The sequence below is a fragment of the Sinohyriopsis cumingii genome, chromosome 16 (assembly GCF_028554795.1).
Source record: "Sinohyriopsis cumingii isolate HCF-2022 chromosome 16, ASM2855479v2, whole genome shotgun sequence".
Lineage (NCBI taxonomy): Eukaryota > Metazoa > Mollusca > Bivalvia > Unionida > Unionidae > Sinohyriopsis > Sinohyriopsis cumingii.
Window position 1 is genome coordinate 25773216 of NC_142976.1, and position 22212 is coordinate 25795427.

At 36.0% G+C, this 22212-nt stretch overlaps 1 protein-coding gene across 2 annotated transcripts in view; it reads right to left on the bottom strand.

The window, feature by feature from the left end:
* Nucleotides 1-991: 991 nt before the first annotated feature.
* The window catches only part of LOC149780102 (alpha-galactosidase MYORG-like), a 29974-nt gene continuing 8753 nt past the window's right edge, over nucleotides 992-22212 (bottom strand). For both annotated transcript variants that reach the window (XM_089936863.1, XM_089936864.1), the window contains exons 2-3: nucleotides 20114-21991; nucleotides 992-15773 (exon numbers count right to left, since the gene is read on the bottom strand). In XM_089936863.1, the coding sequence (XP_089792989.1) occupies nucleotides 15508-15773; nucleotides 20114-21991 (2144 nt within the window). In that variant the 3' untranslated portion in view covers nucleotides 992-15507. The remainder of the gene's footprint in view (nucleotides 15774-20113; nucleotides 21992-22212) is intronic.

Consider the following 22212-nt stretch of genomic DNA (forward strand, 5'->3'; position numbering starts at 1 on the left):
ATAGTAGATTGACGTCCCTTTATGTTCCGACATTGCTATTTCTACAATAATTGTGGATATATCTGATTAGCCTTGATACAAGAATGCTCTGTAAAATGGTGTAAATGGATCTCAAGTTTTGTAATAAGTTGAAATTAATGTAAACAGCCACCAGACATAAGACTTTTGGTCTACTGTATCCCAACTGATAAAAGTATGTTTAGGCACCCTACATGCTTTGAAATTATTTAAACAGGACACTGCCAATTATGAGAAGAAGAAAAAAAATCCTCATAATCATGGACAAAAAAGGTTGGTCAGCAGTTTTGATTGGTGGGTCATATGTAACAAATAGATCTGTAAGCTTGACCCAATAAGTGACACACTGTACACACCATTTATACACAGTAAGTGACACTGTACATACCTTAGATATTCATGACCCAATAACTGACACACTGTACAAACCATTTATTACTCACACGTTTAGTCCAAATGAAAACTGAACAGACTGGTTCAATGTAGTTTGTTTGGAGTAATCAGTTGAACAAGCAGACCCTCATCTGCCAGTGCATTATGTGAGTACATGTTCATACTAAATAGACTGCATTATACTTTTTTTTCCTCAATCAGCCATTTAAACTTTCTTCATGTGTAAAGCATGACATTGTTGTATGACTTTGTGTTGCATCATCTGACTAAGCAACAGAATAAACAATTTCGGGAAAGTTAAATTTTCATATATATAGAAAGAATGTTTGCTTACATCTCACAGAGTCATGTAAGAATCCAACTGAACAATAATATTGTCCTTGTTATGTGCAGTGGAGGTTGCAATGTAATTATAAATTCTTGGCAGGTTCTAATCATCAGTATTATGTTAACCATCTTACATAATCCTTTGATTAACTTACATAATATAAGGCACGGTCCGAGTCACGTTGCTCTCTGATAACGATTGCAGCAGAGCCAATGGGTAGAAATTCCACTTTCTTAAATCATATAAAGACAATTATTTTTTTATTTTTTTTATTAGCGAAGTAAACATCAGAATTAAATAATACTTAGCAAGTATAAAAAAAATACTACATTTCCTGAAGACTAGAACATTCTGCAGTAAAATATAACAAAGTCAATTACATGCATGTTCAATTTCAAATGTAATTTGTTGAAGAGAACAAGAGACTTTTTCTCCCACCTGTCTAACTCTCTCTCTCTGGGGTCTCAAATAGCCCAGCGGTTTCTGACCTGACCAATGTGGGTATGCAAGAAAGCTTACCAGTAGGGTCTCATCGTCATCCCAGGTTCTTCACCCTCCAAATGTACTGGCTGTCATAAATGGACTACCTTGCTTAAAATGGCTTACACCCCCCAAATCACAAACCAGTCTCTCTCAAATTCATTTATGTTATATACATCACGTGTTCAAGAATAAAAAAATTTGCATTCCAACCCAAAACCAAATGAATTTTTTTTAATTAAAATGAAGAATATATCCCTTAAAGTTCATATCTATTTAAGAAACCATTGTGCATTTTTTAGGTTTACAGCTGGACTCAATGTACTTTCCTGGTGCAAACAATGTTTTAAGTTGGACAGAGATAATATTGTAAAGACAACAAGATAGTGAGATCATGTGCTCTACAATTGGTAGTGCCAACCCTAGAGTAAATTAACATGTTCTCTACACTTAGTTTTGTCAAGCCTGTAGTTAGTTATGGATGGACTTTGTTTAGTTGTCTCGGACAGTAAAAGCATGTGCTCTACACTTAATGTTGCCAACTCTTGAGTTCATTATGGGTGGACTGTCTGGGACAACATCTGCTCTATACTTAATTTTGACAACTCTTGAGTAAATTATGGGTGGACTGTGTACAGTTGTATGTAACAGTAAGAGCATGTGCTTTACACTTAATGTTGCCAACTCTTGAGTAAATTATGGGTGGACTCTGTACAGTTGTATGTGACAGTAAGAGCATGTGCTCTACACTTAATTTTGCCAACCCTTGAGTTAATTTTGCATTGGCTGTACAGTTGCATATGCATGGCTAGTTTGTTTATCACTTAGTGTGTTCACATGCTATCTCATCTGCCCATCTGATAGATATCCCTATGTCTCCCCTCCATGAGATACAGATATCCCTATGTCCCCTCTCCATCAGATACAGATAATATCCCTGTCCCCCTCTCCATCATACATAGATAATATCCCTATGTCCCCTCTCCATCATACACAGATAATATCCCTGTTCCCCTCTCCATCATACACAGATAATATCCCTATGTCCCCTTCTTCATCAGATACAGATATCCCTATGTCCCCTCTCCATCATACACAGATAATATCCCTGTCCCCCTCTCCATCATACACAGATAATATCCCTATGTCCCCTTCTCCATCAGATACAGATATCCCTATGATCCCTTTGCATCAGACACTGATATCTATATGTCCCCTCTCCATCACACACATATAATATCCCTATGTCCCCTCTCCATGAGACACAGATATATCCCTATGTCCCCTCTCCATCAGACACTGATATCCATATGTCCCATCTCCATCAGATACAGATATTCCTATGTCCCCCCCTTCCCTACTCTTGTATATATTTCTGAAAATGTTTCACAACAGTTTTCCTTAGGACAAACACAATCATATAATGACTTTATCTCAATTAACAACTCATTTGTGAATGCAACTTTAATAAATGTCCCATATGATAATACTGTTCCATGAAGTCTTTGCTTAAATAAATGTTACTTTGCTAAATTGTCAGATTACTACATGTAAATTCACAAATGTTATACAGAATGTGAAGGATCAATGAATGTCATACAAGTGTACAAAGTTTCAGTTGAGTACAAGAAAAAGCTGAAAACATGACCTTCAAGAATTTAAACAGAGAATGTTAAAAACTGTTTACAACAATGTCCATTCGTGTCTGAAAAGTCTGACTGTAGTCTTGTAATTAACTGGTACAACAAAAATGAGAATTTAAAATAAAAAATCAATATTTGCAGTCTGGCAAGTTAAAAGTTACATTTAGACAAATTCCACTCTAGTTTTGCACAAGCCACAGTCTACATCTCTATCTATATCTAGTCTAATTAAATTTCTGGAACAATAACATGTATGTTTTAAATAACTTCTCAAAAGAAGCAAAGGATTCACGTACAAAAATCTGAACTTCTAATCTAAATAAAATTTCAAATTTGATACTCTTCTCCATTAAAATTTAAATGTACATCTTAGCTTCGTGCTAATGCATGATGGGAATCATAGTATAATTGTAGCTTGTGTGTGGCTCAGAAAGGCTGGACAGTGATGTAGGTCTTTATTGAGACTGCAGTCATTAATAGCTAAATTATTATAATGCCATTCATGCTAACAAAACAATTATCTCTTTTGAACTAGCTCCTTTGGGGAATGGCCATTTTTGCTGCATGATCCAAGTTCAGAAAAGGGCAAACAGAAAATAACAAACTGAATGTATGCAGCTTGACTCCACAAGATACTGTGGAAGTAAAACTAAAAATTATATAGAATTCTGGATGCTTAATCAGAGGATATTTTACTTTATTGTTATTATCTACTTCGAGAGTGAAAGTTGCCATAAAAGACTGGATCTCAAGTTCCTTTGTCACAGGAGATACATCTGACTGGTGATGAAATGTCTGTACACATAACAGACTAATTTCTTCCCTTTGTACAAGATGTGATATTATTTGTTAACTTTTACATAAATTGTTAATGGAATGATACAAAAGAAAATGATTTCTGGGGTTCAGCTTCAAATACAAAGCCATACTAATGGCTATCTTTTCCATATACCAGGTACTGTATGATGGATTTACTGAGACAGACAAGCATTTCCAAAACAATATTTAAAAAAAGAAAATGTATGTTTCTTAACTTAGAAGAATCATTTACTTTAAAAATATACAATAGTCATATTCTATAAAGAAAATCTGATTGTAAATTACATGTCAATGAGATTTACTAACTTGATCACAGAAATGTTTGAAATTAAATTCTCCTACCTTTTGAATCCAGCCCCCACCATTAAAGAAACAATTCTTTTCCTATTTATATATTATAGAGAGAATTAAAATATCATCTATAGGAAGAAACTCTTCCAAAATTCCATGACAATCTCCTCCCCTTGTCATCACAAAGTGGCCACCCATATATTAGATGTTCCTCAGCTTAAGCTAGAGCGAAGCTTCACTGAGGATACTTACATTTGTGGGGAGTTTGTTGTTGATGGTGTAGGGTTTAATGCCATTTTTCAGCACAAGACAGGCTATACATGGCAGCCAGTATAACTGATGGAGGAAAAACCCTGGGAAGAACCACTGACCCATGAGAAGCTACTGGCAAGTTTTCTCATGTACCCATGTTAGCTGAGCCTGAGACTCGAACCCACGCAGACAGAGGTGAGATAGCAATGATACAGAATGGTGAGTGCTTTAGACCACTCAGGGCCCCAGGGAAGTTTGTCAGGGCTTCCTAGTAATTTTTATCAGGAGATATGTATTTTTTTTTTATAAATTACCTGATCACATTAGCAGCATATATTATAGGAGGTGGAAATCCATGAGCATCCAACCTCTACCATGGTTACCCTTTGAATTTGAAAGAAATATGACCAAATTATTATGTGAAGGACAAAATTGCTCTCCAAATATAAAGACAGCACAAATGAAGGTCACATAATATCTACATAATGGTAAGAGAAACAAATTGCAGAAGATCTTGTAGAAACTTAAGACGGTATCCAGTCAAAATGCTGCATTAAACTGTGAAGCTTAGAGATTTTGTTAATATTATGTGCTTAAAATGTCATGAGACACATCTGTTTTGAACAACAGAATATGCTGAGCAGATCACAAACTTGAAGATGGACATCAAATGCCTGGGAAGGGGGTATGTCAATCTTCCTCTCGTTTACTGGAAGAAATAGAAATCAGGCCCCACATAAATTTTCTGTGCTGTTCAGGTACTACCTGAGAACACAGTCAAAGTCTTCCAGAACTGCCCACCTCAAAGTATTGAGAGAGAAATTATCAATATCTGATTGCTCTTGGACAGCAACCTCTTCTTATAAGAAGCCTGGCTGCATTATCAGAAGGACTGAACCATCTGATAGGAACTGGAGATAGTTTGGGTCTACCAACTGGGCATTCACCCTCCCTATAGGACAATGTTATATGGTTATCAAAAATAATAGTTTGTAAGATATAAGTTTTAGCAAGGTTCTGACCAAAGCCTTGAGTTTGCCTGAGTTAAGTCATGTTAGAAACCAAGAGAGGCTCCATATGGGGAACAAGGTGAGTTCTGAGTTGAGTCATGTTAGAAACCAAGAGAGGCTCCATATGGGGAACAAGGTGAGTTCTGAGTTGATTCAGAATAATAATGGACATAAAGCACTACAGGTCATCAGCATGGCTCATATATCTCTCCCATGAATGTCACAAATCAAAGACCAGTAACGCTTGATATTTTTAGAAACTCACTCCTCAAAGAGCTATAGAAAGAAGTTTGCAAGCTGAGAGACTGAGGCTTGCAAGAGGATACTGCAGTTGTACTTACACCAGCCTGTAAAGACACTCTGCATCCCATTATATGCCTTCAAAGTGGAGAGCCTTCTAGCAAATTTCTAACTGCAATGAGATTTATCATCAGATGAGCCTAAAGTGTTGTTGTTATTGTTTTAGGGTTTAATACCATTTTTCAGCACAAGATAGGCTATACATGGCGGCCAGTATAACTGGTGGAGGAAGAACCCTGGAAAACCCAGGGAAGAACCACCGACACATGAGAAGCTACTGGCAGGCTTTCCCACCTACCCACGCTAGCCAAGCCTTGGACTCAAACCGATGCAGACAGAGGTGAGATGGCAGTGATCCGTAACAGTGAGCGCTTTAGACCACTCGGCCACTCAGGGCCCCAGCCTAAAGTGTTCAAATCTAATAAAAGATTGATGGGTGAAGGGACCACATGGTATGAAGAGTATGGCCCAATAAAAGATTGATGGGTGAAGGGACCACACGGTATGAAGAGTATGGCCCAATAAAAGATTGATGGATGAAGGGACCACGTGGTATGAACAGTATGGCCCAATAAAAGGTTGATGGATGAAGGGACCACGTGGTATGAACAGTATGGCCCAATAAAAGATTGATGGGTGAAGGGACCACATGGTATGAACAGTATGGCCCAATAAAAGATTGATGGATGAAGGGACCACGTGGTATGAACAGTATGGCCCAATAAAAGGTTGATGGATGAAGGGACCACGTGGTATGAACAGTATGGCCCAATAAAAGGTTGATGGATGAAGGGACCACATGGTATGAACAGTATGGCCCAATAAAAGGTTGATGGATGAAGGGACCACGTGGTATGAACAGTATGGCCCAATAAAAGGTTGATGGATGAAGGGACCACGTGGTATGAACAGTATGGCCCAATAAAAGGTTGATGGATGAAGGGACCACATGGTATGAACAGTATGGCCCAATAAAAGGTTGATGGATGAAGGGACCACGTGGTATGAACAGTATGGCCCAATAAAAGGTTGATGGATGAAGGGACCACATGGTATGAACAGTATGGCCCAATAAAAGGTTGATGGATGAAGGGACCACGTGGTATGAACAGTATGGCCCAATAAAAGATTGATGGGTGAAGGGACCACATGGTATGAACAGTATGGCCCAATAAAAGATTGATGGGTGAAGGGACCACATGGTATGAACAGTATGGCCCAATAAAAGATTGATGGATGAAGGGACCACGTGGTATGAACAGTATGACCCAATAAAAGGTTGATGGGTGAAGGGACCACATGGTATGAACAGTATGGCCCAATAAAAGATTGATGTGTGAAGGGACCACATGTTATGAACAGTATGGCCCAATAAAAGATTGATCGGTGAAGGGAACATGTGGTATGAAGAGTATGGCCCTTCCTCAACAACTAGTTGGCCAGGACACTGATAACCTAAATTTAATGCAATAGAATGTTATTATGGCATGCAAACATTAAAATGTAAAGATGGCATGTCAGTGGCCAAGCACATGATGGTAAAATGACATGCAAAAAATACAGATGAAAACAAAAAAGTTACCAGTGGTTGAGGCAAAGGAAATACCAACACTCCTGACAGATGGTTGAAAATTCCACAGAAACCAATTTTTATAGGTATACCTGTATGTTACCTGTATCGAGTGTATAGTTAAACTGAAAAAAAATCAGGTATACTGATGGCCACCTAGTGGTGACAAAACATATTGTAATTACTGCTATCCTGGAAGAGTTTCTTCCGATAAATGCTATTTTCATTGTCTACATAATACACAGATGGAAAAGACAGAATTTGTTTTGTCCTTGTAAGACTGCTGAGTTTGAGAGATAGAGTTTAATTCGCAATGTTAATGTGATCAGTTAATTTGTTTTTGATGTAGAAGTGCATTCATGGTATGCTGTCATGGTTAAGGAATTGTTAGATTATTTTCTTTGCAAAAAAAATATAGACATTAGTGCTTGTAAACATTCAATTATTTTAATTATTTTAAAAGTATTTATATGATGATGCATTTTCATACAAACATTACTTTTGAAGTATATGTAGGTACAATATAATCCACCTTTAGCTTTCCTAGTGCTTGTTCATGGCAAATTTGTTCCATCCTCTATTTGCGAAATATGTGTATATAATAACTAAGCTGTAACATTTGATCAGAGAGACAACTGTCTGTAATACCATAATAATATCATGTCTTCATACATATATTATCGTGGTCTGGCAAAATATGACATGGTTTTTATATTCCAATTTTGAACTTGCATAAAAAATAACCAAGTTAAAAGAAGCAATTATAGATAAAGCTACACATATATGAAGTATTATGAATGCTGACATTTAGGCCTGTTTGAAATTACACCATTAAAGCCATTCTGACATTTCTCATTACCATATTATTTTACTCTTGTATTAGATAAACTCATTAGTTTCCCTTCATTATTTCTGGACACAGATTTTTTAAAACTAAATGTGCTACAACAGTTAAATTTATATTTCATAATATTAAAGGAACAAGTTTTATAAATGTAACATAAAATGACTGAATACTAATTTTCTGCACTAAGGACGTCAAACATATAGATGATACATGTATTGCCTATAATACATGTCTTAAATATACAAAACTTTATTAAGTCTTTACAAGTATGTATTTGTGTAAGCCTATGTGTCCTGAGATATATAACATTGCCGACTTCATAGGATTACTACTCTGAACTATCATGGTGCATTCAGTAACCATAATATGCCATCTGTGGAACTACTTTAAAGAAAAAGAACTTTAATTTGACACATCAATCCCTATGGTGCATGTCATAGTTATTAAAGTGTCTGCCACAAAATATGGGTAACAAGAGACCCTCGCAAGGACTAATGCTCTACTGGCCAAAAAGCCAAGAATCCATGTAAGGTACATTTCTTTTGTCCTCGTATTATCTTTAACTACAGAAACTTCAAACAAATTCTGATATTCTTAAGAAGCTCCAGGATACTAAAATTGATAACAGAAACATTTTCTGACATGTTTCAGTTAACAGATTCACAAAATGCATGATAGTGTAGTAAAATATTTGTTTTGCCTTTGCCTTTGACCTTGAACATGATATCATGGATAGATGATTATTAAACATGAACTTGTCAAGATATATCGACCTAATTTTGGACAAAACTATAATTAATATTTTTTGGAAATAAATAGTGAAGTTATTGAAGAGGCATCATTCAAGAGATTCGTATGGCGATATCCACAAATCAGGTTTATCACCTGATCCCTAGTCTAAATTGAGACCGGTTTTCAAAACTCCTTCACAAAAATGTGGAGATGTTGGAGATCAGAAATGTACCATTTTCATTCAAAAGTAATTAAATATTGCAGCAATTGTTTTAGTGAAAATCCCAGGTCAGTTCCACCATACAGGCAAAAGGGTTGGTGATAACAAGATTCTGGACACTGTGGTGCTGTGTTGCACGTTAGGTGAGCACCATTTTCATCCAGAACCGGTTACATGTTGCTAGTCTTGTATTGAAAATATGATGTCAAAATGACCATCAATTCAAGAGAAGTATCCACATAAAATTTTCAAGATGGCAGTCAAGGCAGCCATTTTGTAGGTTGGAAAAGCAAATTTTGTATTCATGATCAACTAGATAACATAATAAGTTTTATAATGAAAACTCCATTTAGCTGAGACTAGCCATTCAGGAAAAGAAAATTAAAATGGTTTTCAATATGCCCACTGTGGACATGTTGGTATGATCAGCACCATTTTCATTTACAAATAACTAGTTATCATATGAAGTCTTTAAGTGAAACACCCATATTAATAAGACCATCCATTCGGAAGTAGCAATAACAAGATTTTCATCATGGATAACATGGCAACCATTTTCACTAATGAACAACTACATACACCGCTCCCTCGATAACTTGCGCCCGGATAACTCGTGATCCCGCTTATAACGCAGTGTCCGTCTTGGCTCCCGATTTTTTCCAGACAAAATGTATTTAAAATATCTTTAAAATATGCTAAACATGAAAAAATTACGATAAGAATTGATAAATTAAACCTTGATACATTGCTCATTTTATCATCGAAAATGGTGATTAATGCCCGTAAAAATATAATTCATATTTTGAAATTTGCAAGTTCTAAAGAAGAATTAATTTCAGAGATCTCAAAAACGCTTAATTACACGTATTTGGACGCCAATTTTTGATCTGGGACGCAGAAAATCACTGAGGTGGGAGTCCTCCGTACGCATGTAATAGGTGCACGGGAAAATTCAAAGATCTGCTGGTCCTGTTTCAGCCACCTGCTTTGTGGGAAAATGTGTTGATCAGTTAACTGTGCTGATATTTACAATGACAGAATTCAGTGACTGAAAGACTCTTTGATGTACTGTTGACATTTTATAAGAGTACATTAAAAAAAAAAAGAACATGATGCAACAGTTAGGCGGCTAGTTCAAAGGCTTTGACTAGCGGCCGAGTGAGAAAATGTACTGATATTTAGTGATTGAATTCAGAGGCAGAAAGACCCAGTTTTAAAATCCTAGCGAGACCCCTGTTTAAAGATATCATATATTATGTAAGTTTTTATGATAAATAGTTGTCAGTATGCTGTAAATAAACAGTCTGGTGAAACAGCGATCAATGAAAACTTCTAGTAAATGCTAACAGGTGGCAACAGAGAATAAAATAAACACCAATTAAACGTCTTCCTGTGTGAAAGTCATGTTCTAATCCTTTAATTCCGTTTCAGTGTAAACATTATAATCACAACATATTCTGTTCATTGAAAACATGAAAAGAGTCAATCGACCGTCACATCGAAACCCGTGAGTACTTCTGTGAGAACCTAATTACATGTACATGCTGGCTTTGTTTTGATCAACAACTTGGGGAAGTGCTTGTTGCATTAAAAAAAAAAATCGATTACAAGAGACCTCGGGTGCTGGATTAAGGATCTTGGAGCTGCCTTTGACGTGAAGCAAAACAGTAACAGAGACAACAACGATGATAGTGACTTCGAATGTTTCAGTGAAACTGATGTCATTAATGCCGAGGCTGTTTGGGAGAAATTTGTACAGACTCATGGTCCTGAGATGGGCGTTTCTCTTGATGATATGGAGGAGTGGATTTGTGCTGACAATGATTGCCCCACAGCCGAATACATGTCAGATGAAACTATAATTATTTCTATAGCGAACAAATTTGCAGCAGAAGACGATTCTAACTGGAGTAACACAAGTGTTGAAAGTGATGAAGACGCAGATGTTGCACTCCCCACCCCTCTGCACAGGAAGCAATCAAATATTTTGATATTGCCATAAGGTGGCTAGAGACCCAAAATGTTGACTACGTAAAGCTCATGCAGTTGAGAAATCTGAGGGATTTTGCTCGGCGGCAGAGAAACCAAGAGTAACACACACACACAAAAATAACTGATTTTTTCAAAAAGTGAATTGATATTTGTCAAGCGTGGCACAAACGGCAAGTATTAACTTGTTCTAATTTACGTTGTTTTAAATTTGTAGACCAATTAAATATGTTAGTACTGATTAACCCTTGTTTTTGTTTTCCATTTTACTTCTATCACATTCAAATCTATTTATCAATCTGTCGTTCGATCGACACTGTTTCTCGAAAAGAGTCGATCTTTTGTATATAAAAAAACGTCTAATTTGGATCAAACAATAAAACTAGAATGTATCCAATTCAACATAAAAATTAGTGACGTAGTACACAATGTGTGAAGTGGTACACATGTTAAGCAAACGGAAACCACGTGGAATAATGTTTTCGATGATCGCCTCAATATACTGTAATTTATCCTGAAATTAACGTTGTCCTATGAGGAAATAATAAAGTACACCGTTATGAAGAGATATTTATTAACAGTTAATCTCAGAACAATTATAAAGTGAGTATTCAACAGTATAATCTGCCTACCCCCCCCCCCTTATTTCTCCGTTATGTCGTCAATCACTTTATTGGTTTTGGGCTTATTTTATAGGTCCCTCGATAACTCGTGCCTCACTTATAGTGTGGTCGATGTTTCTAGACCCCGATGTGCGTGAGTTATCGAGGGAGTGGTGTACTGTAAAAAGTCTTCAGTGAAAACACCATGAAATGGATAAAGCATCTGTAATGCAGAAGCAGCAACATCAAGATTTTCAAGAAGCCCACATATGCAACCAGAGTGGTTGTTGGACTGGTGTCACTTGTATTTAAGATCAACTAAACATCAGTACTTTTATGAAAATCTCTCGTCACTTTTGCTAAAGTATCAAAAATGATTTTCAAAATGGCCACCATATTGACCATATTGGATGTCAGACTGGCAACGTGTTTGTTTTGGACTGATTATGCATGATAATAAGTCTTTAGTCACCATAAGAAGTTTTCGTGTGAAAACCCCATTTAGATAAGATTTTCCATTTAGGAGTAAGATTTTCAAGATGCTGTCATATTGGATATCGGAGTGGCACCATTTACATTTCGGACTTACTACCGGTAGACAGAATAAATCTTTAGTGAATACCTCATGTTCACATAACCGTCCATTTAGCAGGAGTAGATGACAGACATATTGGGTGTCAAAAGGGACACCATTTTCATTTTACATCCACATGACATCACATGAAGCCTCTGAGTGAAACATCAAGTCAATATGGCTACCCATTCAAAAGGAGTAGTCTTAATAAGACTCTCAAGATGACCTCCATGGCAACCATACTAGGTGTCAGATGTGCAAGCATAATTTATTTCAGAACCAAGCAGACATCATAAAAAGTCTTTCAGTGCAAACCCTATGTCAATAAGATCATCCATCCTGGTGCTGCAGCAAAAGTAAGATTTATAAAATGGATAAAATGTACTGAACATCTCTTGGGCACCATTTCCCTTTAGAACTAACTACTATTGTTGCTGTAGGGTTTAAAGCCATTTTTCAGCATAGGATAGGCTATACATGGTGGCCAGTATAAATGGTGGAGGAAGAACCCAGGAAATCCCCCAGAAAGAACCACGACCCATGAGAAACTACTGGCAAGCTTTCTCACATACCACACTGGCCAAACCTGAGACTCGAATCCACAGACAGGTGAGATGGCAATGATCCGTAACGGTAAGTGCTTTAGACCACTCAGCCACTTGGGATGAATGTTGGTTAATAGTGTCATGGCAGTCCTCCTAGTAATTTAGGAGAAATAGTAGAATATGAAACTTATACTAACAGCATGATAACATAGACGTGATATGCACAATAAGCTATCACATAAGCTATGTTGGTCTATGACCAGTAAAGCAAATGATTGATCAAGGTAAAAACATTTTATTAATTCTGTTACATTTTCACAATGACTTTCATAATGAAATGATGAGTATTTCAATCAGTCAAATGACTTCTGTATACTTATATCCACTGACTGCGCATTCAGGTATAGTTCCAGGAAAGAATTTACATCAATGCATCCAGTGATTTCCTAATCTCAGTCTGAGACAAGGATGTCCTGAATGAAGACTGGTTGTGCACATGTATAATACAAAGTGCTCAGACCCACAATGCATCGGTATATTAGGTTCTCTCCTGCTATTCACTTAAAATCACAAGTAGAGTAAAGAACCCAATCTTAATATGCAAGTGCATCATGTGAAGGCAAATCTGGGTAGGTGCTATGTTCCAGGATGACAGAAAGAACAAGTTTGATATGGTTTAAGGATGCATCAAGACTTTCACGCTGAGACATAGTCCTATGACAGATCAAACGAGTTCTTTATCCTAAGCCACACACACATCCACTGTTTAGCTTCTCAAATAGTTTATATGCATGTTATGAGTGGAATTCAAAAGAAATTGGGATGTAACAAATTTTTATTTGATGCTTCTAAGAATATATGTGTCAGTGAAAACACCTAAACAGTTTTAGCTAGAGGATTTGATACTGAAATATGAACTAAATGTCATTACTGAATACTAGATCAACTGTGTATGATTAAATGGATGAAAAATGTCAATTGTGATAATTTTTGCTTAAATTTTGACAAAGTCATGATAAATGTGGATATGCCAATGTAGCATACATTAAGATTGATCATGGACTGGCAAATGACAGTCATGATAAATGGATATGCCAATGTAGCATACATTAAGATTGATCATGGACTGGCAAATGACAGTCACAATAAATGTGGATATGCCAATGTAGCACACATTAAGATTGATCATGGACTGGCAAATGACAAAGTCACGATAAATGTGGATATGCCAATGTAGCACACATTAAGATTGATCATGGACTGGCAAATGACAAAGTCACAATAAATGTGGATATGCCAATGTAGCACACATTAAGATTGATCATGGACTGGCAAATGACAAAGTCATGATAAATGTAGATATGCCAATGTAGCACACATTAAGATTGATCATGGACTGGCAAATGACAGTTATGATAAATGTGGATATGCCAATGTAGCACACATTAAGATTGATCATGGACTGGCAAATGACAAAGTCACAATAAATGTGGATGTGCCAATGTAGCACACGTTAAGATTGATCATGGACTGGCAAATGACAAAGTCACAATAAATGTGGATATGCCAATGTAGCACACATTAAGATTGATCATGGACTGGCAAATGACAAAGTCACAATAAATGTGGATATGCCAATGTAGCACACATTAAGACTGATCATGGACTGGCAAATGACAAAGTCACGATAAATGTGGATATGCCAATGTAGCACACATTAAGATTGATCATGGACTGGCAAATGACAAAGTCATGATAAATGTGGATATGCCAATGTAGCACACATTAAGATTGATCATGGACTGGCAAATGACAAAGTCATGATAAATGTGGATATGCCAATGTAGCACACATTAAGACTGATCATGGACTGGCAAATTACTAAGGGGTCACAGTTTAAAGTAATTTCTGAAAAGGTTAACAAAGCACCAATGATTTAATAAAATCAAATAATCACAGACAAAACATAAAACTGCAGGAAAACATACCTGTAATACTGCAACATAAGGATGATTTAGCATCAATATATTTTTTACAAATTTAAAAAAATGTAGCATACTTGAGACATAAAATTATTTGTCTTGTAACTTCATCTTAAAAAAAACATAATTTTACATTAATTCTGAGAACTACTAAATTTATTATTTGTGCCAATACTGATCATACTATCTATACTCGCTTATTAAGTCACACTGCAAACAACAAAGATCCTGATCTGCCATAGCATAATGCACCTGCAGATCAGAGTCTATATGGTTTGTTCTTATGATTACTCCTATCAAATTGCACAGACCCAGATCTGCTGATGCATTATGTGGCAGCAGATCTGGGTCTGTGCAGTTTGCATTTGGATTCAACCTATATATATATATATATATATATATATATATATATATATATATATATATATATAGAACTTGTCTTAAATCAGATAAGACATTCATAAAACAAAAATATCAACCATCACAGAAGGAAAATACCAGGAACAATTATGAACTGGCACAAGCCTGAGCCAAGAGTTTGGGAGGTTATATAATACTTCACATTCTTTAAAGCATGGAAATGAGACAGTGCAAATCATGTTTTCCATTTTTAATTTTGGTAGTTCTGACATCCATACTATATATGTGGACTAGAAGTGTAAGTGTTAACGAATCAACAGCTATCATCATGTTTGCGAGATGAATTATGAAATTATGAATCGAAACTATATTAATATGCATCCATGATCTGATTCAGAGTTTACACAAATTTAAGCAAAATGCTACATGCAACATGCACTGAAAGCTTCAAGCAATTAATGAAATTTGGTGTGCTACATCAGTATATTCAATTTCTGATATAAAAATTACACACAGCACAGAAAAATTATTCATCAATGTATTGTTAGTCTTTTAATCTGTCAATCTGACCCATGAGAATGTTGCAATCTCTTGAAGCTGTACACTGTATGACCTCAGCCATAATCTTCCATGATGAGTAACGTTATAGAGATTGTCTTTCCATTGTCCATGTGGAAGATAGATGTCTCTGACAGTCTTTCCCTCTCTAACGACTGGTGCCACTAGCATAAAGTCACCAATCAAGTATTCATCATCAATCACCTGTGCTTCTTTATCATCGGGGTCTATCCACCATAGGGGACGAATGATTGGAGCACCTGCCAAACAGATATAGGAAACTCAATACATATAAGTGACATGTACCTATTTATTCCAAACTCTGTTCAACAAAGAAAGATTCTTAACTGATCATGTGGAAAGATAAATGATTGGACATTAAATGAAGATAGATTTGATCTAATGCTATAGACAGCAGAATCCACTAGAATGTATATGTACTTCATTTGTACAGCCTGATTTATCCAACTCAGTCAGATTTATCTGCCTTTCCAATATACATGTTGAAAATTGCATTTTCTGCCTATCATAAGTCTTATCATAATCATACAGATAAATTTTGTTGGGATAATTACATTACATTACTGACTGGTTCAAATATTATTGCTGTATTATATACTTTAGTCCAATGGGAATGATATAATAATAATAATGAGGACTTTGTATAGCGCCTAATCTTTAGAAGCTCTAAGTGCTTTACAACATCAAACGACACCTATAACATAAAAAACATATAATGATACGATTACAAAAAAACAAACACCAAGAAATTAGAAAACATAAAAACATGCTGAAAATATTTAAGGTAGGAAACATTATTAGGTCTTTAAGTTTGTTCTTGCAGTCGAAATAAGTGAGTTTTAAGAGCACTCTTGAATGGGATCACTGTGTCTTTGTTTCTAAGTTCAATGGGCAATTCATTCCACATTGCTGGGCCCTGGTATGCAGAAGAGCGTTGTCCATATTTTCTCATACAAAATGTAGATACATGAAAGATCATATTGTACCTGAACTACTGCACATACCATTGTTAACCAGGTGACACTGGACTAATTTTATCTAAAGAAAACATGAAATATTGTGATCCTGATGGCAGAGAAATAACAGTCATTAATTTTTTTATTTTTGACAATATTTTCAATGGCAATATGGCCAGTGTCGATAGCAGATGACTGCAAATATTGGCATAGTGTTAATCTAAATCTTAATTTCACTGACAATAAAATGAAATTGCCAAAAACTCCAGCTTAAAAGTACAGTAGATATATTTTATATATACAAACACTAGAGTTTAATATGTACTAAAAGCCACATAACCCCTGTCTAAAGAAGAAAGAATATGTTCCAAAAACTTTAACGCATGCCATGAAAACTTTACTGGCAATACAACATAACAGATCCATTCACAATTAAGAAAGTACGAATGGGATTATCAATCACTGAGAAGTTATGATGTACCAGGTCTTAAACTCATTCATGTGAAGATGAAATATTAATTTTTACAACTCTTTTTCTTTTTATTCAATGATGCCATCAGATGGTGTACAAACAATGTTGTTGATGTCTTCACTTGGTTTAAGCATATAAACAGGTAATAATGAATTTGTACTGAAAATATTCATTTGGCCTCATTTCTTTGGCAGGTTGACTGGTATGCCTCAATCAAAACAAGTTGTCCACATAAATATTTTTCAATACAAAGTTCAATAACCTATAATAACTCTTGTTTATGCCCCTCATTAAGTGATATTTCTGGATCATGGTTCCAATCCCTAAACTTTTCTATATTCCGTGACTTTTTCCCACTCAAAATTGTTTTACATTCGTGCGTCTGCAATTCTAACTCACATGGGCCCCCAAGTGAAGTTTACATGGGGTTCCCCAGTATCAGTTTACTTTAGCTCAATGCAGATACAGTCAGATTATCACCGTTGTTATTAATCCACAGCACCAAGCCTGAAGAATACTGTCTCGTATATAAGACTGTGTGTGTGATTTGGATTTTTAATGTAGCTTTATCAATGTTTCAGTCATATCGCTGCAGTGTGGCAGTTTATAGTAATGTCTAGTGCCAGACAAAACATGGACTGGGTCTGCAGATTTCCCAGAAGGACTTCGCTACCTAATTTATTACTAACATTTCATCGAGACACCTTGAATTGTTCATGAAGTCTATGGTCAGCATGCATTTTCATGCACATGTAAATATGCCTGGTGTCAATTACAGATGCATTGTTGTAACACTCTCAAACAGGACTCTACTGTTGGAAGCATGGGTGGTTGAACGAGGGTCTCTGATGCACCTAAGCAAAATTTCCACATGCTTAAAAAATGTCATGTCATAAGATCAGGTTTGTCTTAGACAAAACCAGCATGCAAAAAACTTTTCACTTACGAAGTGTAATTCTCCCCGTGTGGGTAACCCAAGCAAAACCTGATCAGCTCAAGGCGGCCAAACAAACAAACACCTCGATGACGTTCAAGTTGTCAAAGTCAGAGGTGACACAAATGCTGAAAAGTAGTGGAATATTTCTGTTTTTCGCAGTGATTCTGGTGCTGTTGGCAGATACTGCTTCCATGGTTGTAAAAGCAGCTGCAATGGGGATGGCTATTAAGAAGGTGGTTGGTAGAAACATAGTGTCTCGTAAACAAATAAGAAGGAAAATATCTTTAATTATCCAGGACAACTTGCAACAAGGTGTGTTTATGCTGGATGAACTTGTGCTGAAGATTCCCCACGCATGGGAAACCAGAATCTTTAGCCTGGATATGGCAACCAGATGTCGAACTTATTGGGTCATATATGTGGTAACACCTCTACATCTTTTGAATTTTTTTTCATTTGGGTTTTCACCATCATGTGAAGTTGTTGATTACTTACAAGTACATGGTAATTAGCCACTAGACAACATTTGTCTATCACTGTTTTATTCAATACTACCATTGCAAACTCAAATGGATAGCCCAATATATGGATGCCTTCTTGTTGAAGCACTGCATACACTCCCAGGAAGCAGCCCAAACCCACAAGCACCTGCTGATTTTGCATTGTCAGTTAAAAACTAGATGCACTAGTACATTAAATACTTGTTAACAGTTATGGACGCATAGGCACAGCGACCTGACACAGTGCTGATGAGGCTCTGACAGAAGCCTATTGGACTGAGTTTACCAGCTGGGTTATTGTTGTCACTGACCTGGGTGAACTTTACAAGATCAAAAACAGGAAACATCTAATGTAAAGATCAAAAGCATTTTTTTAGAAGCCATGAAGCAGAGTCACACCAAAAACTAAGAATGCACAATCACCAAAGGCTTATATGTTCCCCCAATAGATATTTTCTATGATTGCACGGCAGTTGTGCAAGAAAAAATGTGAAATTGGTTAAAAGTGTGTGTGCATGTGGCACCCAGCCATGATGCATTTGAGCATGGCCAACACGTTGAACAATTATGCTACACAATCACATTATTTATAGAAGAACTGTGATGGATCCTCGATGCAAATAATGCAATAAAAATAAATAACTTAAGTGAAACAACAGCTGCATAATGAAATCATATAGTAAACCATTTTACTCAAAAAATAATAATGTGTTTGTGTTATTTATTTAATCACCACCACGACCACCATTGACCTTGTTGTTGATTGAATTATGAATACACCAATCATCATTGGTATACCAGTCAGATTTGCTATTGCTGCTATCTTGATAGTAACCAGTGTCACTGGCAGCACTGGCAAAATAATGTTGATACATTTACAAAACCAAATAGTGTGTATTTGGAAAATCTTGTGGCACAATTGCAAAGCTTTAATCAATGGCTTTCAAAGATAAAACGATTAGCATAGCTGAATTCAGAATGGTACTGGTCGAAATGGAAAACCACAAATGACTCTGTGTGCAAAAAGAGAACCAGGGTGCTAGCAACCCAAAACAGGCAGTAAAAATCAAGAAAATGTTTGTCAGCATATAATCAATCTGTCTGCAAGCTCACTGCAGCTGCATTGACCTGAGTAACTAATACTGGGGCACCCATGGAGACTTCGCTTGTGGGCCCACTTAAGTTACCAATCATGAATGCAAGTGTTTGTAAAATATCCCTACTTGGAAAAGTCTGAGGGAAAATTGAAGAGGTTTAGTGATTGGGAACCATTATCAACTGACTAAACTCAAACTGCTATAATACTACTATTCCTGAATGTAAACCATGAGGCCAGATAAACAATTATGTGTGGTTCTGTAACACTGGAAAATAATTAGGGTATGTAGGTGAATCACTAAAACCTTTCTTAAAAACTAGATGCAGTTAAATGTAGCATGAACTAAACATCCTGAATTTAACTTTGACCCTAGTTATATTTTTTCGGTCAATTTTTCTCTCCCAATTTGGGTTCATTTTTCCAAATTTAAAAAAACCGCATATAAATTTTTGGGGTCAGCAAAACAAATGGGGATGGTCAGGTAACCAGAAACATGCATACTTATTTTATTTGGACTGACCTATATAATATATATATATATTATTAATTAATTAAACAAGTAAACCCATCATATTCTGTATATAGTTGTAACTGTCACACACATAAACTTTCTACCTGTTACTTCAGCCTCCCTTGCAGCTTTGAGAATCAATGGTGCCACTTTCTCTTCATGTTCCCTAATCATCTTCTTTGCAAACTCTACAACACTGGCATCATAAAGCCATGGTGGGTATGAAAACATCATGCATGGCATGTATGTGGCAAGTTCTAACCAGCGTATATATAATTTCTCATCAGGATTCATCTTGCTGATGTCCGAGTCAGAATTTGTTCCAGTTTTCAGGTTGTACCCATTTCCTCCAATCACATTTGGGATAATAAATGGATAACCAATCAGACCAAGGGTCAGAACTGTAGGTATGACACTCTGCAAACCTCCATTTGAGTTCCAAGATGACTGGTTGGCTGTTATTTGAATGATACCAGGTAAACTTTGACTCTGATAACCAAATGTGAGAATTGATGTTGAATCTGGGAAGGATGAAGCAACTTTGGAAAACTTTTTAGTATATTCACCTGGATTTCCATACTCCCTGGAATGAAATCTTAAATTTTCAGGCAGAAAGCTGTTCTCTCCACCAACCAATTTGAAGAAGTGAATTCCATAATCTTTTTTGATCTCATTTAGTCTGTTCTGGTACCACTCTAATGCATGTGGATTATGCAGAGAAATTATTGCAACCTTTTCCCCATTCCATGGAACAAGCACAGGTGCTGGCTCTTTCAAACCATGCTTTAAAATAAAATAATCCATGTTTTGTTTATTTTTAAAATCAGTTGAGTCCTGATTTAAGAATGGTGTCACTCCAACTGAGATGTTGAATCCTTTTTCTCTTATTAATGAAACCATCTGATGTCCATTGGGAAACAAATCAACAGGGAAAAGATATGAACTGATAAAGGAAAATGTGGGACTATACATATCTAGTACACCTGCTGGAAATTTATGATCTGTTATATCTTGTACAAACTTTAAAATGTTATTCTGATCCATTTTGCCACTAAGATATGGAAATACAGACCAAATTGGCTTCTTAAATAAAACTTCATTTGGTAAACTCTGTGGAAACTGAACGTACTTGTTCTTTAAATATTTATGAATTTTCTTCAAGTTCACGCCTTTGCACACAGTATATTTCAAACTGGCTACTTTATTTGAGCTTATCCTCCTACTTCTAACACCATCATACTTGGACTGAAAGCAAATCAAATTCTTTCCAAACTCATTAATACTGATGTGCAATGGGATGTTGTGATCTACAAATATTCCAACTCCTCTTGAATTTATCCAAATCCTTTCCAATACATTACCTATCTGATTTTCCTTGCCAGCATAATGGGCAAGATCACGGGAAATGTATGGGCTCAAAGGAATACTGATCTTATTTAACGGCCATCTCTGATCGTACATAATTGAGCCACCATACCAATTAACTTCCTTATCCGACAACGAAAAACAATCTTTTGGACTGAAATCTCCAATAGTTGGTGTCCATTTTATCTTGTGACATGTAGCATAACTCTCTTCTGTACGAGATACTTCTAATTTGACATGACTGTACCATACTGCACACAGTGAACGAGATTTGTTAAATTTTCCACATTGGACTGGTGCCCCTTGCCGCTGTAATTCATCTGATATTGAGGCACGAAGATAGACATTATTTTCATCACTTTTAAATGTCACCAAACCAGTTTGGAAATCAAGTTCTACATCTCCTACTGTTACCTCTGAAATTCGGTTTTCTAGTACAATTTTTGGCTGTTTCTTAAAGATGCTGGCACTGTACAAAATAATGACTACGAGGATGAAGAATATTACAAGACAACGGCAAGATTGCAACTTTTGCAACCAGGGATACTTGGTTCGAATCCTTCTCCATTGCACATGTAGCATCTTTACATGGTAGGTTGTCAAATTAATACCACACCCTAGAATGAAAAAAGAATATATATATATATATATATATATATATATATATATATATATATATATATATATATATATATATATATATATATATACATGTATATATAATAACATAGGGACAAACAGTCATGCAAATAATTATACTGTTATAAAGGATATACAATATATCAATTTTTTTAAAAATGTGACACATTATTTCAGATGATTGTCAATTACAAAATTC